Raw genomic sequence first — 14,973 nt, 5'->3', positions numbered from 1 at the left:
TACTTCAAGGTACCGCATGCTGAGATCGCTGCAAAGACTGTGGACAAATAAAAATGATGTCTGGGGAAAGGCAGAAATTGACGTGAAAATTGAATAACTTTATTCAGTTAGAACTGCAAAATGAGAAAGCAAAAAGACAGAAACAACAGTAACACTGATGTGTTAATGTCTATACAAACAGCGCTTCGTGTCCCACCTCCCTGCCCTGATGGTCTTCTGTGCCAAGTGCTGATGGAAAGGTACCGTGAAATCAATGACAGGTGTCAGCACAGCTGGATGGACATCGCCATCCCAGCTGAGGAGGACAAAGCCTTACCCAGGATGTTTGGTCCCGTTGTTGAACACTTTTGGCCCGGGCTCAGCCTCCACCTGTAACGCTGCACAGCTGTAACGTGCTGGGAGGCGGCAGGGGCGGCTCGGGGCGTTTCCCCGCTGTGTCCGCCCCGCTGTCACGGTGCGGGGCGCACCTGAGTGAGGGAGCCCCGCCCCCGGGAGGGCCCCGTGCCCGGCTGTGCCCACCTGCCGAGTCCGGCAGCGCTGCGGGAACGTGGAGCTGCCGCCCGGAGGTGAGAAGCGAGTCTGGAGCGCGGGTCTTGTGAGGCGTTACGCGGGGAAACCGTAAAACATCAGCACGGCCGAGCGGTGACTCGTGGGCTGTTACTGCACGGAGCGTCGCTCGGGTCACTGCGCCGACAAAGCGCCTGGGCAGCCCCGCACGTCGCCCGGACAGTCAGGGCGGGAGCGGCCCGTCCCGCTCTCACCGCCGGCCCCACCGGCCGCTCGTTGCCCCCCACAGCCCGCAGCCCCCGCAGCGTGCGGCCGGAGCGAGACCGTCCTGAAGCGGCGCGTGCCGGCGGGGGCTCTTTGTTCCTGACGGCGGGGCCCGGGGGCAGCGCGGGGTGCAGGGGGTGCGGGGAGCGCCGGAGCCGCTCGGGGCGCTGAGTGGGGGTCGCTGCGCGGGGCACGTCGGCGGGGTCGGTCGAGGAGCCGGGCTGCGGCCCGCGGGGTGCTGCCCTGAGCGGCGCCGAGTCCCGCGGAGCCCCGGGCGGCGTTAGCGGCGTTAGCGGCGTTAGCTGCCGTCTGCTCGACGCGGGCCGTCGCGGAGCCCTGCGGCTCCCAAAGTTTGCAAAGTCCGTCGGCTCTCGCCGCTGTGGCGGCGGCGGACACGGCTGCGGCGGGCGGGGGCGGCGGCGGAGGAGGCGGGGGCGGAGGGGGCGGGGTGCGGGCCGGCGGCGGCAGCAGCATCAAAGAGCCCCGATTCCTGCCGCCCTGGGAGCCATGCGCCGCTGTCTGTAATGTCAGCGGAACAGGAGAAGGACCCCATCGCGCTGAAGAGATCCCGAGGTACCGCGCTGGGGGCGGAGGGGGGTCGCGGGCTGACACCGGGGGCGGCCGGCGGGGCCTAACTCCCGCGAGGGGAGCCCTGAGGGAGCCCGTGGGGACGCCGGCCCCGAGCCGCTGCGCTGCGGGCCCCGAGCCGCCGGCCCTCGGACACGGGGTCTCTCGGTGCGGCGGGGCCGGGCGGAACGGGGCCGCGCTAAGTTTGCTCGGTGCGGCCCGGCCCGGCCCCTCGGGTTCCCGCAGCCTCCGGGCCTGGAGATACCGAAGTCGGGGCGGCGGAGCGCGCTGCCGGGCGCCGCGCTGCGCGGTGATCGCTGTTGTGTTTTGCTGCCTGTGCCGCCCATTAGTATGCGGCGTGCATAGCGCTGGTGCAAGGGAATACGTCGGCGATGCCACATGTCCGAGTTGGTGTCGATGCGGAACCCGGGAATCGCACGGAGCGCTCCTCTGCCCCGCGGCTGGTTTTAGTTGGGGTTTTGTTTCCTCTCGCTGGGAAGGGAAACGTTTCTCCGCGGGTTTTTTTCCCCTTTCATTAGTAGTCCCGGTGCGTGGCTCTGGTAGCTCTGAACGGGCATTGCTTGGAAATGTGCGCTGTGTGCTCTGCCTCGAGCTGCGCATCGAAGGGCACCAGCCATCGGTTTGCAGAGCAGTTACTGTGTCCACACGGTTCTTAAAAGCAGAAGCGCGTTTCTGAGTGAAATAATGAGTCGGGTATCGGAGTTGGTTGGAAATGATGGCTTAATGATAAGAGCCGAAGTTTATCGCTTCTCTTTCCCTTTCCTGCATCGCTCCTGGGATCCCATTGTTCTTAACGTTTTAAGCTTTTTGTGGGTGGCCGAGTGGTGAAAGGTGGGGATTCTGTCATCCGTATTGTCACTGATTTACAGTTCACTTCTCTAAAACCGGTCCGGTAACAGCTGGATCACAGCCTCGAGAGTGAGAGAACGGAAACGTGCAGCTGCCTTACAAAGGGGACTGGGATTCATTAGGCTGCACTCCGAGCTTTGGTTCTGCAAATACACAGGCATGCAGTTTCACACTCCGGAGGTGCCCACCAAGTTCTCTGTGATTACTGCTTCACATCACGCTTGTGGGATCGGGCCCGCAGTGTAGCCTCACTGGGTCTGCTTGAAGCCTGGCTCTCCAGCTTTTTGACCATAGTAAAAAGTGTGTTTGGCCATTTATAACTGCTGGGAGATGTTATTAGAGCACCGTAAAGAAGACTGTGACTCCCATGCTGTAAAATCCCAGACAGAGTTTTGTCAGAGAATAGGAAAACGCTCTGTAGAGTATTTGCAATATGTTGAGTACGACATAAATTATACATAACCATAATATCCAGCTGTGTAGACAGAACTGCACGTTTCAGTTCTCTGCGCTCACATTGAAAGTGTCTGTGTGTGAAACCAGAGGGGATGTGGGATTCACTCCCCGTGTGCTCTGGAATTGTAAATGGCCAAAATGCAATACAAAATAATATGTAACAGGGGAATAGGTATCAGTTATGCATTTGTATCTCTAAGTCCATCTAAGTATAGGATGTTCCAGTCAAACACATTGAGGGGTGTTTTCTTTTGCTGCAAAATGAGTCACAGATTAAGGTTTTTTTTAAGACCCTTTGTGCAAATATCACAAGGTTCCCAAATGCTCAATGTGCCTCTTAAAGACGAGTCTGTGTGGCAGGTACCAGGAGTGACTTTCCCCAAAGTTTATTTTGGCTGCATGAAAATGACTCTCATTCACTCTTCTCGTGGAGGTTTGCTCAGACTAACAGTCAGCTTCCTTTCATGTATAAATTAAATCATTATAAAATCCACAGGGAAAACATAAATTCGTAGGGCTAAATTAAATCACCGGCCTCACACGGTGAGAACTGCAAATACAAAAGCTTTGTATGTTCCAGATGTAGGACTCGGTTCTGCAAGCCCTTGCAAATGACGGACTTTCCCCACGTGAGTAATCTGGGCAGTAATTGGTGGCTCTTATTATAGAATGCAGAGATTTACACGCTAACATATTTGAAGAATGAGATCTGAGAGAGGAAGCTTGTATGTCATTTTACTAAGTTGCAACTTCTCCCATGTACATGGGCACTCTCCTGTGGTTCACAGTGTTCTGTTTGTAGCTGTAAGTTCTGTGCTGCTAGTTGTTGAGTTCAAAGAAATCAGAATATTTGTAACATGTTGCCATTAGCAAATGCTGATGTATTAAGAATATAGAACCATATGGAGAAGTGTATTTTTTGCAGTAGTGAGGAAGGGTGTTCACAGTACAGTCTCCCATAAAGAGTTGTGGAGGGGAAGAAGCTGATGGGAAGTGCAGAGACAGCTCTGAGCAAATAGTCTGTTGTGAAGGTGATGTGTAGGGTTGGCATTTAAGTGGTGTTTGTCACCTTTATATAAAACTATATAGCGATTGTTTTGCATCCACAAGTAATGTGGCTGCATACTATGCTAAGTGCATGCCGTGTTGTATATTTTAAATCAAAGCTTAATGGCATTTTTTTTTCCCCTCCAGCTTAATCCCTTGCTACTCTGATGGTAGGTTGTACTGGGATACACTGTGCTCAAGCGTGAGTTTATTTTGGGAGCTGGATCATGACTTCATGCCGTAGCCTCTGAAATTCAGACTCAAAATTTGCCAGTAATGATAGGTGTTGATTGGAGAGGTCCAATTACATATATCTTATGAGTAATGAAATGTTTTAGGAATTACATATACATAAAGCAGAGATGAAATCTCTGCAGCGACAGCCAAAGCCAAAAGGAACTTATTAAAGCTCAAGTCAAATGGGATTTTTATTTGAAGTAGGTCTGGTAATTTCCCTGAAACCTGTTAAGGCAAAGAAAAAAGTGTGTGTGTGTTGAGGGGAAAGGGGCAAAGGCTGAGTGCAAGTTTAAAAAGGAAATTGCTGGCAGTGAGAGCTTGTTGTGGTGCTCGGCTGTTGGCCTCCTTTGATCAGGAGTATTTGAAGCAACAGTTGCATGTTTTAGTTTATATAGGGTAGATCTAATTCTTTATGACACAGGAGATTTTGTGTTATGCTCCTGTACGGTCCTAAAGCTGGTTTAGCCATGTGCTGGAAGTGCTGCTGTAACATAGAGCTGGTGTGATGTCACACGTGATGCTGCTCTGCATAATACTGCTGATAAATCTGTTATTTTCAGGTTATCTTCAGTGATACAGCTGAACACACGGGTTTCTCTTTATGTTTACATCTGGATGGAGTTTGACTTGTATTCAGAATTTGAGTTTTTAATAAGTAACAGTAAATTTTTTCAGCCCATATTGCCCAATTCTTATGGTTTTATACTGTTACTCCTATTATTTTTCTAAAATAAACAAAGTACTGCCTTAATGGGCCTGGGAAAAAATTAACATCTAGTTTCTTGATGTAATGGTGTTAAAACCTATAGGCTGGAGTGCTGTCATGTAACCTAGAAGTAACTTCTGTGCTTTGGCTCACTGTTGCTTTTGTATTCCCAAATGGAGGCAAACTTTTTGAACCCCATGAAGGCAAAACTGGTGGGATAATAAGGAATGTGCAAGAACTGAAGCTCTAAATAGAGTTTTAAAAATGAAAGCCTTAATTTGCACAACTTTGAGAGCTTGTTGCACTCTTAAGGCTGGGGTAAGTGCTGAGTGAAGTACAGATATCTCTTAGTATAGATCGAATGAAGTGATCAATAAAATGAACAGTCTTTTCCTTATTTATTTTGCTGGAGCAGCTGTGCTCAATTAATGAGATTTCTACAGAGTAAGTCAGACTCACCTGCAGCTTCTCTCATTTCTTGGCAGCTTTCTTTTTATTTAATCAAGTCTTGCATTTAGAGAAATTCAGATCTGATAAAATGGAGATCTGTCCAAGGAATATGGAAGGTTTCCAGTGGATATTCACAGATGTGCTCCTCTTTGCTTTTTTTTTCCCTTCATGGCATATTGTAATGGGCTGTTGTGTGTCATACGGTGAGTGTGATAAACGCCACATCTAAGTTAAATAGGAGGTGAATCTTCAGCATGGTTTTAAGCAGTTCTTCTGAAAGTTTTATGCTTTATGCAGGTAAATACTTCAGTTGAAGTAGAGATGTTAAGAACCTAGGGAATGATAAGCACCAAATGAAAGGAAAGCTTTATTCAGACTGTAGTGAACATGAATCGGACATTAGCGAGGTAATAGAGTTGAGTAGCTGTGTGTAATGAATGTTAACTTTTCACTCTTGTGTGTTTGCTTCTCAAAGACTTGCATTAATTCTGACACCGTGCATTGTAAGTTCAGAATTTGTAACAGACAGCTCTTCTGTGATGAACGGGGACATACTTAAAATACAGTCTGTGAGTGAACTAATGCAGAATTGCACTGCTTGAAATTTTGTAGGTGGTGACGGTGGATTGGATGGGTTAGGAGGACCAGGAGTACAGCTTGGAAGCCCTGATAAGAAAAAGCGCAAAGCAAATACACAGGTAGGTTCCATTTGATTGTTAATAAGTAGCGTACTCAGATGTTGTTAGATGAAATGACCGTCTTACTCTGTGCAGAATATTGGTCTGTTCTCACAAACTGCTTTTACATTAAAAATATATTGGTTGTACTGTGAAGCTGAAGTTTTAACTCCTTTCATTAAACTTTATCATACTAGCTATCCTCACTAAAGTTATTTTAGGTCTTTGTAGATTGCCTGTTGGAAGTAACCGCGGGAGACAAGTCTCATGCTATCATGGTCAACAAGCCTCGTTTATTAGGTGTTACAACATCTCATTTATACAATCAGTAATAAGTTCATGCATATTGCAAAAGTTAAGCTCAGGATTGGTGAATTAGACATTACTTCATCTGACCTTTGTGGTTAGTCTTATGGATACTTTTTCTTTGCAGCTTTGTCTACACCTTGCTACACATCTTGCTTTTCCCTTAGGCTGTCCTTGCTTCTAGATACATATTTCATCTTTAGCTACATACCCTGTCTTTTCACATACTGATTTCTTCTCAGCTGCCTAGCCCATGATCGGCCCTAGGATAGACCGTCTTTGTCTTTAATCACGTTCATTCTTTTACAATTTAACTAGTGGAATCTCTTCATGTCCTTTCTCATGAAGCCATTCTGCATAAACATTCTCCACATTTCCCCCGTTTTCTTTTAAAATGAAAAGGCTCAGTTTAACGACCGATTAATCATATTTAACAAGCAATTCAGTTCATTTGTTCAATCAGTTCTCATGTAGTTTTATCCTGCTCCATAGCTGCTGCTCTGTGAACTTCTTATCTCGATCCATGGTTGACGCTCTGTAGAATTCTTCTTACAATACTGCCTATAGAATAGCAACACTACTTAAATTAATAACATAACTATTATAACTCGATCAAGACCTCGATTGACAATACTCTAAAAGTGAAAAAAGAGACAAGTCAAATACAACATAACAACATTACTGTTAAACCTACTAAAAAGAACAAACATGTTTGTACTGCAACCTAAGTTTCTTCAACCTAAGAATAAATCCGTGAGGGTCCCATTGTGTTAATCTGTAACTGATCAGGAAAAGTCTTCAATTTTCATATACTCTGATATATTGATTTTAATGACCACTAAAATTTGTGCAATAAATGCTTTTAAGATGTTCATAACCATGCTCTACCAACTGAGTTATCCGGGCTAATAATTGATTAATGATTGTGCAATTTTATGAAGTAGCATGTCAAATAGAACCAATTTTAGAGGACAAATGTACTAGAGTATCACTAGGGGCATTAATACTTATTGACCCTTGAGAAACAGCAAGCTGTGTTGGTGGTGGATGCGACAGGTAGTGCCAGCAGGGCGTCCCCTGCTTCAAGGTGCACATTTCCTCTCTCATCCATCACAGATTCTCTCCTGCATTCAGGGTCTGAAGGATTTCTTCCAGTTGTACACCATATCCGCATGGCCAGTGCGTGATATAGAGCCCAAGTGGAACACCTGCTTGGAAAACAGAATAAACCATCAAATTTAGTTCTATTAGCGTGCACTTTTGTCTAAAATGATGCATGGTTATATTTTCAGATCCCAATTAATTGGATGTAAAAGAGGTATCCGTTCTATGATACAGGGTCATCTCTTTGTCTAGAATTCCTTTCCAGGTTTTGTCTTTGCAAATTAAGAAAAGCTAATTAATAGGCTAATAATATCATAACCAAACAGTACTAAAACATTAAAAGAGCTATTCCTGTAGATTCTAGCATTGATTATATCAAATCCTGTTTAATACACATCTGATCTATTACTAAAATAGAAGAAGCACACAACATCCTAGCTAATGCCTTAAACTCTAAATCTTAGAGACTGCATTGGTAAAACAGAAAATCACACACTATGTCAAACTATTAGTAATATTATCTATAACACAGCAAGTTACAAAGCAATACCACTAAGTAAGAAACACACAATTACAATTACTATAAAGGCTGGATGCTATTTTCTGCCTTTAGATGAGACCGAAGATATCATGCTGGAACCCACATAGGGCCAGTCCCTGTGGAAATAAGAGCATATTCATGACCCCAAGTTGTCAGTGATAGAGGACAGTCCCAAAGTCCTGTGGCCATATTCCAAACATTAACCATAGGCTGTTCCTTTAGCACCGGGGAAGCCTCAAAATGACGATCCACATAAGCTGTATCTCTATGAACATGATTCAAAAAATTCAGCACAAACAAAACACGCAAAACCTTACATAATATTTCTTGCAGAGTGTCTCCCATATTCCCCCTTTTTTGTTTAATAATAAGAATGGATTTCAGTGTTTGAGAAATGTGATCAGTAATAGCTTGTCCAGTGGGAGAATGAGCAATGGCTGTAGTATGTTTAACACACCCTTCTTGGAGGAAAGTTTGAGTGGCCTTAGAGGTATACGCAGGCCCATTATCTGTTTTTGTAGCATGTGGGATTCCCATAGCAGCATAAGCAGATAACCAGTGTTTACGGGTGTCATGACTGCATTCACCTGTATGTGCTGTGGCAAATACATAAGAAGAATGAGTATCTATTGTTATATGTGCATATTTTAGACGGCCAAATTCAGGAATGTGAGTGACATTTGTCTGACACAGTTGAAGAGGTGCTGTGTCACATGGATTTGTCCGAGTCTGAGGCAAAGAGGTATCAGTCAAATTATGTAGCCGATATTCAGTCACAAACACAGTGTATTGCATAGGAGAGAGGATCATTCTTAACACAGTTTTCCAGTCGTGAGGGGTCATAGCGTAAGTGTCACTGTTTGTAACCAAAAGATTGTATGTAAAGGCTGACTGAACTCTGTATGTTCTCACTGACTCCCTTAGCTCCTTCACTGCCTCACAAGGCAGGGATTCCAAATGGGGGACCTGATTAGGAAAGGTTTGCAACGTGTCAGCATCACCCCTTAATATTGTTTCTTCTCTGCAATGCTCTAAGACATCACAGTACGCTGTAGGGAAAATTGTCATTCCTGCTTCCTTCAAAGTATCATCAGGAAGAAATGCGTCCGATTCTCTTTCTGGATCTACTGGACCTGGGTCATAACGATCCCCTGGTTTCAGTCCATCCGTGTCTTTAACCACGTTACACACGGGCTGCAGAGACACAGCCGCGCAGGACGAGGGAGGGGCGGCATGGCGAGGTGCAGAGAACGACGTGGGCGAAGCAGAGGGCGGGGGTGCTGTAGAGACCGACAACGCGGCGAGCGACGTGTGCGGGGGGGCAGGCGGCCGCTGGCTGGGAACGGCAGCTTGTATCGGAGCGCGGCCGCTGTTCTTTCGTGCGCTGCTTCTCACGTTTCCCGACTTCCTATAGCATACAGCAGCGTTGTGGGTGTTGGATTGACACTTGCTGCGCCAAATCCCAGTGGCTTGGCACTCGTGACGGATGTGGCCAGTTTTTCCACAACGGAAACATTTCATGAGGGAGCTGTTCTGCGAGCGTGGGCTTGTAGCGACTGCAGCTTGGAGGGGTGCAAGGGCTGCTAACACTTGATTCTGAGAAGCCTCAGCCTGTGCCTTTAATCCTGCCCCTAGCTCTTTAATAGCCTCAACTATGAAAGCCTGAGCCCCCGTGGGCACGCTCGATAATCTGTCTAACGCCTCCTCTATTGTCCAGTTACTCCTCAAAGTACTTAGAATGCCATGAGCTGTAGCATTACAATTCTGAAGTGCACAATGTTTTAGCATTATTTCCCTCATGTACTCTGGTACTCCAGCCTTCTCTATGGCTCCAGCTACCTTATCTAGAAACGCTCCAAAATCCTCATTTCTTCCCTGCTGGATTCCCATATAAGACAACAACCCACCTGGTGCCTTGATCTTATCCATAGCCTGTCTGGCCAGATACATTGACTCCCTACATTTAACTGGTCCTAATAAGGCCTGGGCCTCCGTCCGGATGAAAGGACACACCCCTAAAAGTTCTTCAACAGTGACATTATACAAGGGATCTCCGGGCTGCCTAACTATCGCAACTCTCTGTTGGCACATCTCTTCCCAATAAGCATTAAATAGCAGTTGTTGGTGCTGCGAAAAAATCAACCTAGCTATAGCCCGACAATCAGATGGCAACAAAACCTGAGTACTCCAGATATAATCCAGTATCTGTCTCACTGGCTCACTTTTTACTCCAAACTGACTGACCGTAGACCGCAATTGTGACAACAACTTCCAATCTAAAGCACTGATAGCAGCCTGTGTCCCACCTGCAGGATCAGGCGAATACCGCCCCGGCAGCACCACCTGTCGCACCGCTTCCAACGCCTCACCGTCTCCTGCCTCTAAACAAGCCCGCGCCAGCGCAGCCCAAGCCCCCCCCCGCTCCCGCGCGACGGCCTCCGCCAGGTCACTCTGTGCCCCAGGGAGCGGCTCATTGCAAAGGGGGGTCGAGGGGGCCGGCTGTAGCGCCATGGTCGATGCAGGCGGCTCGTCTGATACAGACGTGCAGGGAGACGGAGACGGGGCACTCGGCTCCACAGCCGCTGGCAACGCAGGCTCGGCGGCCGGCGGCAACTTTACGGTGGACACTGCAGGGGGCCCCGGGCAATCTGACCATTCATTATAATTCTTATTCCTCCCCTGCGCAGCACTAGCTTTCTCTACCGCTTCCTTTTCTGCCTGATATTGCAACAAATCATTATAAACAACACGCCACCACTTCCCGCATTTTTTAACTATTTTCTCCCCATCTATCATTCCCCGAAAAATTGCATCTCCAAATTTACGCCACTCATCAAGATCATGCACTAAATGCAGATTCTGAAATAACCCTTTAGCATACCCATACACTAATAACTTAGGGAGTTCCTTTTCCAAGTCTACCCCCTTAAACTGTCTCCGCTTAAGAAAAGCGGAAAATAAATTATATGCTGCTTGCCTGTCCATATTTACTCACGTCGGTACCGTTGCAGCCCTCCAGGCTTCGGCAGCACGTGTCGGTCGAGCCCACCTATGTGGTCACTCGAGACGCGGAGCTCCAATTTTAGCTCTTTCGTCGTCCGTCGGGCTGTGAAATCCGGACCCGAACCCAACGCAGTTCTTCACCCGTGGCACCCTTTTTTCCTTATCACGTCGGGGTCACCATTTGTTGGAAGTAACCGCGGGAGACAAGTCTCATGCTATCATGGTCAACAAGCCTCGTTTATTAGGTGTTACAACATCTCATTTATACAATCAGTAATAAGTTCATGCATATTGCAAAAGTTAAGCTCAGGATTGGTGAATTAGACATTACTTCATCTGACCTTTGTGGTTAGTCTTATGGATACTTTTTCTTTGCAGCTTTGTCTACACCTTGCTACACATCTTGCTTTTCCCTTAGGCTGTCCTTGCTTCTAGATACATATTTCATCTTTAGCTACATACCCTGTCTTTTCACATACTGATTTCTTCTCAGCTGCCTAGCCCATGATCGGCCCTAGGATAGACCGTCTTTGTCTTTAATCACGTTCATTCTTTTACAATTTAACTAGTGGAATCTCTTCATGTCCTTTCTCATGAAGCCATTCTGCATAAACATTCTCCACAATTGCCAAAGCACTATAAGGGGAGAAGTACAGTGAGACTGTGGGACTTGCATTTTACCATATGGATTTGATTCTGAGACAGACTTTCTTTTAGTGACTGTATAGCCATTGGTAGCAATCTGTACAGCATGAGTAATTGCAGTGGGACTACTTCTTTTATTTTTATTCCTACATATGTAGATTTGTGGGCTAATAGATCAGTGCAGTTTGTTAATGCTTTGACCAAATTCCTGGTATACTCCCTGAGTGGTTTTTCAAGCAAAAACTATGAGGCAGGTTTATCTCTTTTGCAGTGAATCGTTGCAAACTGGCATTTCTATACAGTTTCTGTTTCTGAAAAAGGAAACCAGAATACAAAACAGCTGAAGTAATTGGATATCTGTAGAGCCGAATGTTCCTTTGTGTATTTATTCACCACTGAGTGAGAGTATCTGTTAATTTTTTACTGCTTGGCAGGAGTAATTGTATTTACGAAGGTCAAACGATCACTTTCTCTTAGGCTTATCCAGTATTAATTGATTCCAATCCATGGGGATTTGTCTTCTCATTTTTTGTTTCCTTTCAAAGTAGTCATGTTGAAACCTGCTCTAAGAAACAACCGATTAATTGCAGAGTTTCAGATCTCTCTACTCTTGGAGCTTTCTTGTTGCTCAGAAATGGTGATGATGTAGAGTTTCCACTCTTTTCTTACCATGTTTGAGACATGCAGGACAGGACAGCAGAAATTTGGGGGGGGGGTAAAAAACTTCAGCCTTAGTTTATTAATAGGAAGCCATCCTTTCTGTGAGGAGCTCAGGTGAAGGTGCAGTAGCTGGATGTTCCCCACAGGCTGGTCTAGGATGAGATTCATTTGTATAGCTTCTCTGAGGACATTCTAGCAGCCTCTGGGCTCCACTGAAGACTTGGTTATGCCTTCTAACCAGAAGTCCTTGTACTTTAATCTTACTGACAATAGTTAATAGATTGTCCACAGTCACTGAATGTTCTTAGGGACACTTCTGTTTGGTACATAGAATAAGGAAAATTCTTGTGCGCAGTCTCCTGTGTTACCTATACTTTTCTTTAGGTATCTAGTAACATTACTTTTTTAGGTTTGTACGTTCTCACAGAAGTGGGGCGTCTTGAGAGATGTATTTCCAGTAAACTGAACTCAAAATGACACTAAGGAAATATTCCAGATCTGCTCTTCAGCATTTCAAAAATGTTATGTGCGTGTATTTAAAGACACGTGGCTTTTTGTTTTGTTGCATTTATTAAGAAAAAAACAGAGGGGGAAAAAGTCATGTGTTAAGTAGTGTCTTCAGAAGCATGGTTGTGCAACTGCACAATTTTTAAAACACTGAAATGACTGTATATCACTGTTATCTGGAGCTCAAACTTCTCTCTTCCTTTCACTGAAATTTCAGGTAGCTTGGTGGGTTATGGTGAGGGAGCTTTACACAACAACTGAACTGTGATTTTTAGCGGTAGTGCTGCTAATCCAGGACCTTGTGGTTGGTCTCTCTTGTAAAGACGTGGTTAAACTAATAAATATGCTGTATTTAAAATGTTTTTAGGGATCTTCATTTCCTCCTCCATCTGAATATGCCCCACCGCCGAATCCAAGCTCTGACCACCTTGTAGCTGCAAATCCATTTGATGACAACTATAATACCGTGTCTTATAAACCACTTCCTTCAGGAAATCCTTATTTTAGTAATCCTGGTTATCCTGGCTTTGGAGGCTATAACACTTTCAGAATGCCACCTCACGTGCTGCACAGAGTGTCCACACCATATGGTGGTTCCTATTCCCTCAGAAACCAACCACACCCTCTTCCTCAAAACCCTGTAGGAATGGGTTTTAGTCGACCCCACTCTTTCAGCTTTGGTCCACATGATAACCCTGGTTTTGGGAATCAGCCACCTTATAGTGGCAGTCAGATAAATCAGAATGTCAGTATGCCTGGTCAACATTTCAGACCAAATCCTGGTGAGAACTTTGGCCATTCTGGACAGATACCCCATCCTGATGTGCCACCTAACTTTGGTCCTGGAAACAATTCAAATTTCCCAAATTCTCAGCTGGAGTCAAGCCACTCTTTTGTTCCTCCACCGAGCACTTACAACCAGACAAAATCATCAGCACAAAAACAAGACTTTAGTCAAGGTGCCAGCAAAGCATCCAGCCAGAACACTGTTGCTCTTCAGCATCATCACAGGACAGAGGATGTTGTGAATCAAGGTAACAATGACCTAAAAAATGCTACTCGAAACAATGTGGTAAATCAGGATACTACCCATTCTAATAGTGCTGATAACGTTAGTACTGGCCATTCAAATGGGACTCAAAGTAAGTCCCGCCAGCCTCGAGGTACGGCTGAAGGATGCAACTCTGAAAAGAGCAGCAAAACACCCCTTCATCCCAGCCGGCATGGTCACTCGTCCTCTGAACCCGTCTATCCATGTGGAATTTGTACACACGAAGTTAATGATGACCAGGATGCCATCCTGTGTGAAGCCTCTTGTCAAAAATGGTTTCATCGAATCTGTACTGGCATGACTGAGTCAGCCTATGGCCTTCTTACAGCAGAAGCATCAGCAGTGTGGGGTTGTGATACATGTATGGCTGACAAAGACATCCAGCTAATGCGTACGAGAGAGACTGCAGGGCCACCGGCACTGAATACGGATGGCTAACAGCGTGAATTGGTGGTAGTGGCTGAGCTACTTACTATGAAGATTTGGGTGTGAATCAAGTACTTTGTGTTCTGAAGACAATCAATTGTGTTTGATTGCTGTCATGTTATTTTCCCCTATCGGTTTTAATTCATGAAGTTCCATCGCAACTTTTGTGTTCTTAACTTTGTGTACAAATGTTTTACAGGGTGGAATATTTTTTTTTGTTGTTTCTGATCAGAAGTAGGATGTGCATTGACAATTTCATTGAAGGCAAAAATAGTCCTTTAAGAATAGTCCCTAATTTGCTAGTATTGTGTTAACTAACACTAGCATTTACTATTCAGTTTTAATGGTACTGTACTTGCAAGCACTCATTGCTTTTTTTTCTTTCTTGTTGAATGTCCATTAGTGATGCTCTTGCCATCTTTTTCTTTGAATATCATGGAGATGACATGGAGGAGTTGTGCAGTACTAATAGTTTGTATTTTTTTAGAATAAATAAGAGGATTTTATATGTGCTTTTTCTGATTTTTAACTAAAGCATTAACACAATTCTAAAATCAGTTATTTCATTCTTAGTAATGCAATGAAACCCGTTAAATCTTATACGTTGGTACTTCCTTGAAAAGGCAACGATCTTTTGACTTTTCAGCAAACAATTGCTGAGGACTCTTACTAGGTCTTGCAGTATAGGAAATGGTTACAAAATACACTTACATTGGAAGAAGCTAGGACAGATCAAGTTGAAGAAGTCTAGTGCTTTAAAATCTAGAGAATACCAAAACTAAGGTTACATGTGTAACCTTTCTTTATTCATCTTAAGCACGTATGTTAGGATACAGCCCCTGTGCGGTCACTTATCTCTTGCTCATCCTCTCCTAGCTTCCACCCTCAACTGTGAATTAATTTAAGTAAAGTTCTGCCCATCTCTTAGAGCTTCCAGTTGGAGCCTGCG

The 14,973-nt window shown here is 45.3% G+C and overlaps 1 protein-coding gene across 1 annotated transcript; it reads left to right on the top strand.

Annotated features, from left to right (window-relative positions):
* The first annotated feature begins 1,198 nt into the window (after nt 1–1,198).
* PYGO1 (pygopus family PHD finger 1) lies at nt 1,199–14,530 on the top strand. Its single transcript, XM_015872800.3, has 3 exons — nt 1,199–1,344; nt 5,717–5,802; nt 12,915–14,530. Exons 1-3 carry the CDS (start codon nt 1,296–1,298, stop codon nt 14,034–14,036), a joined length of 1,257 nt encoding a protein of 418 aa, XP_015728286.2. The 5' UTR covers nt 1,199–1,295; the 3' UTR covers nt 14,037–14,530.
* The last annotated feature ends 443 nt before the right edge of the window (nt 14,531–14,973 follow it).

Source organism: Coturnix japonica, chromosome 14 (genome assembly GCF_054131305.1).
Source record: "Coturnix japonica strain WE chromosome 14, WE-NBRP24, whole genome shotgun sequence".
Taxonomy (NCBI): Eukaryota; Metazoa; Chordata; class Aves; order Galliformes; family Phasianidae; genus Coturnix; species Coturnix japonica.
Note: the sequence above shows the minus strand (reverse complement) of the source record. Positions and strands in the feature narration are given on the sequence as shown.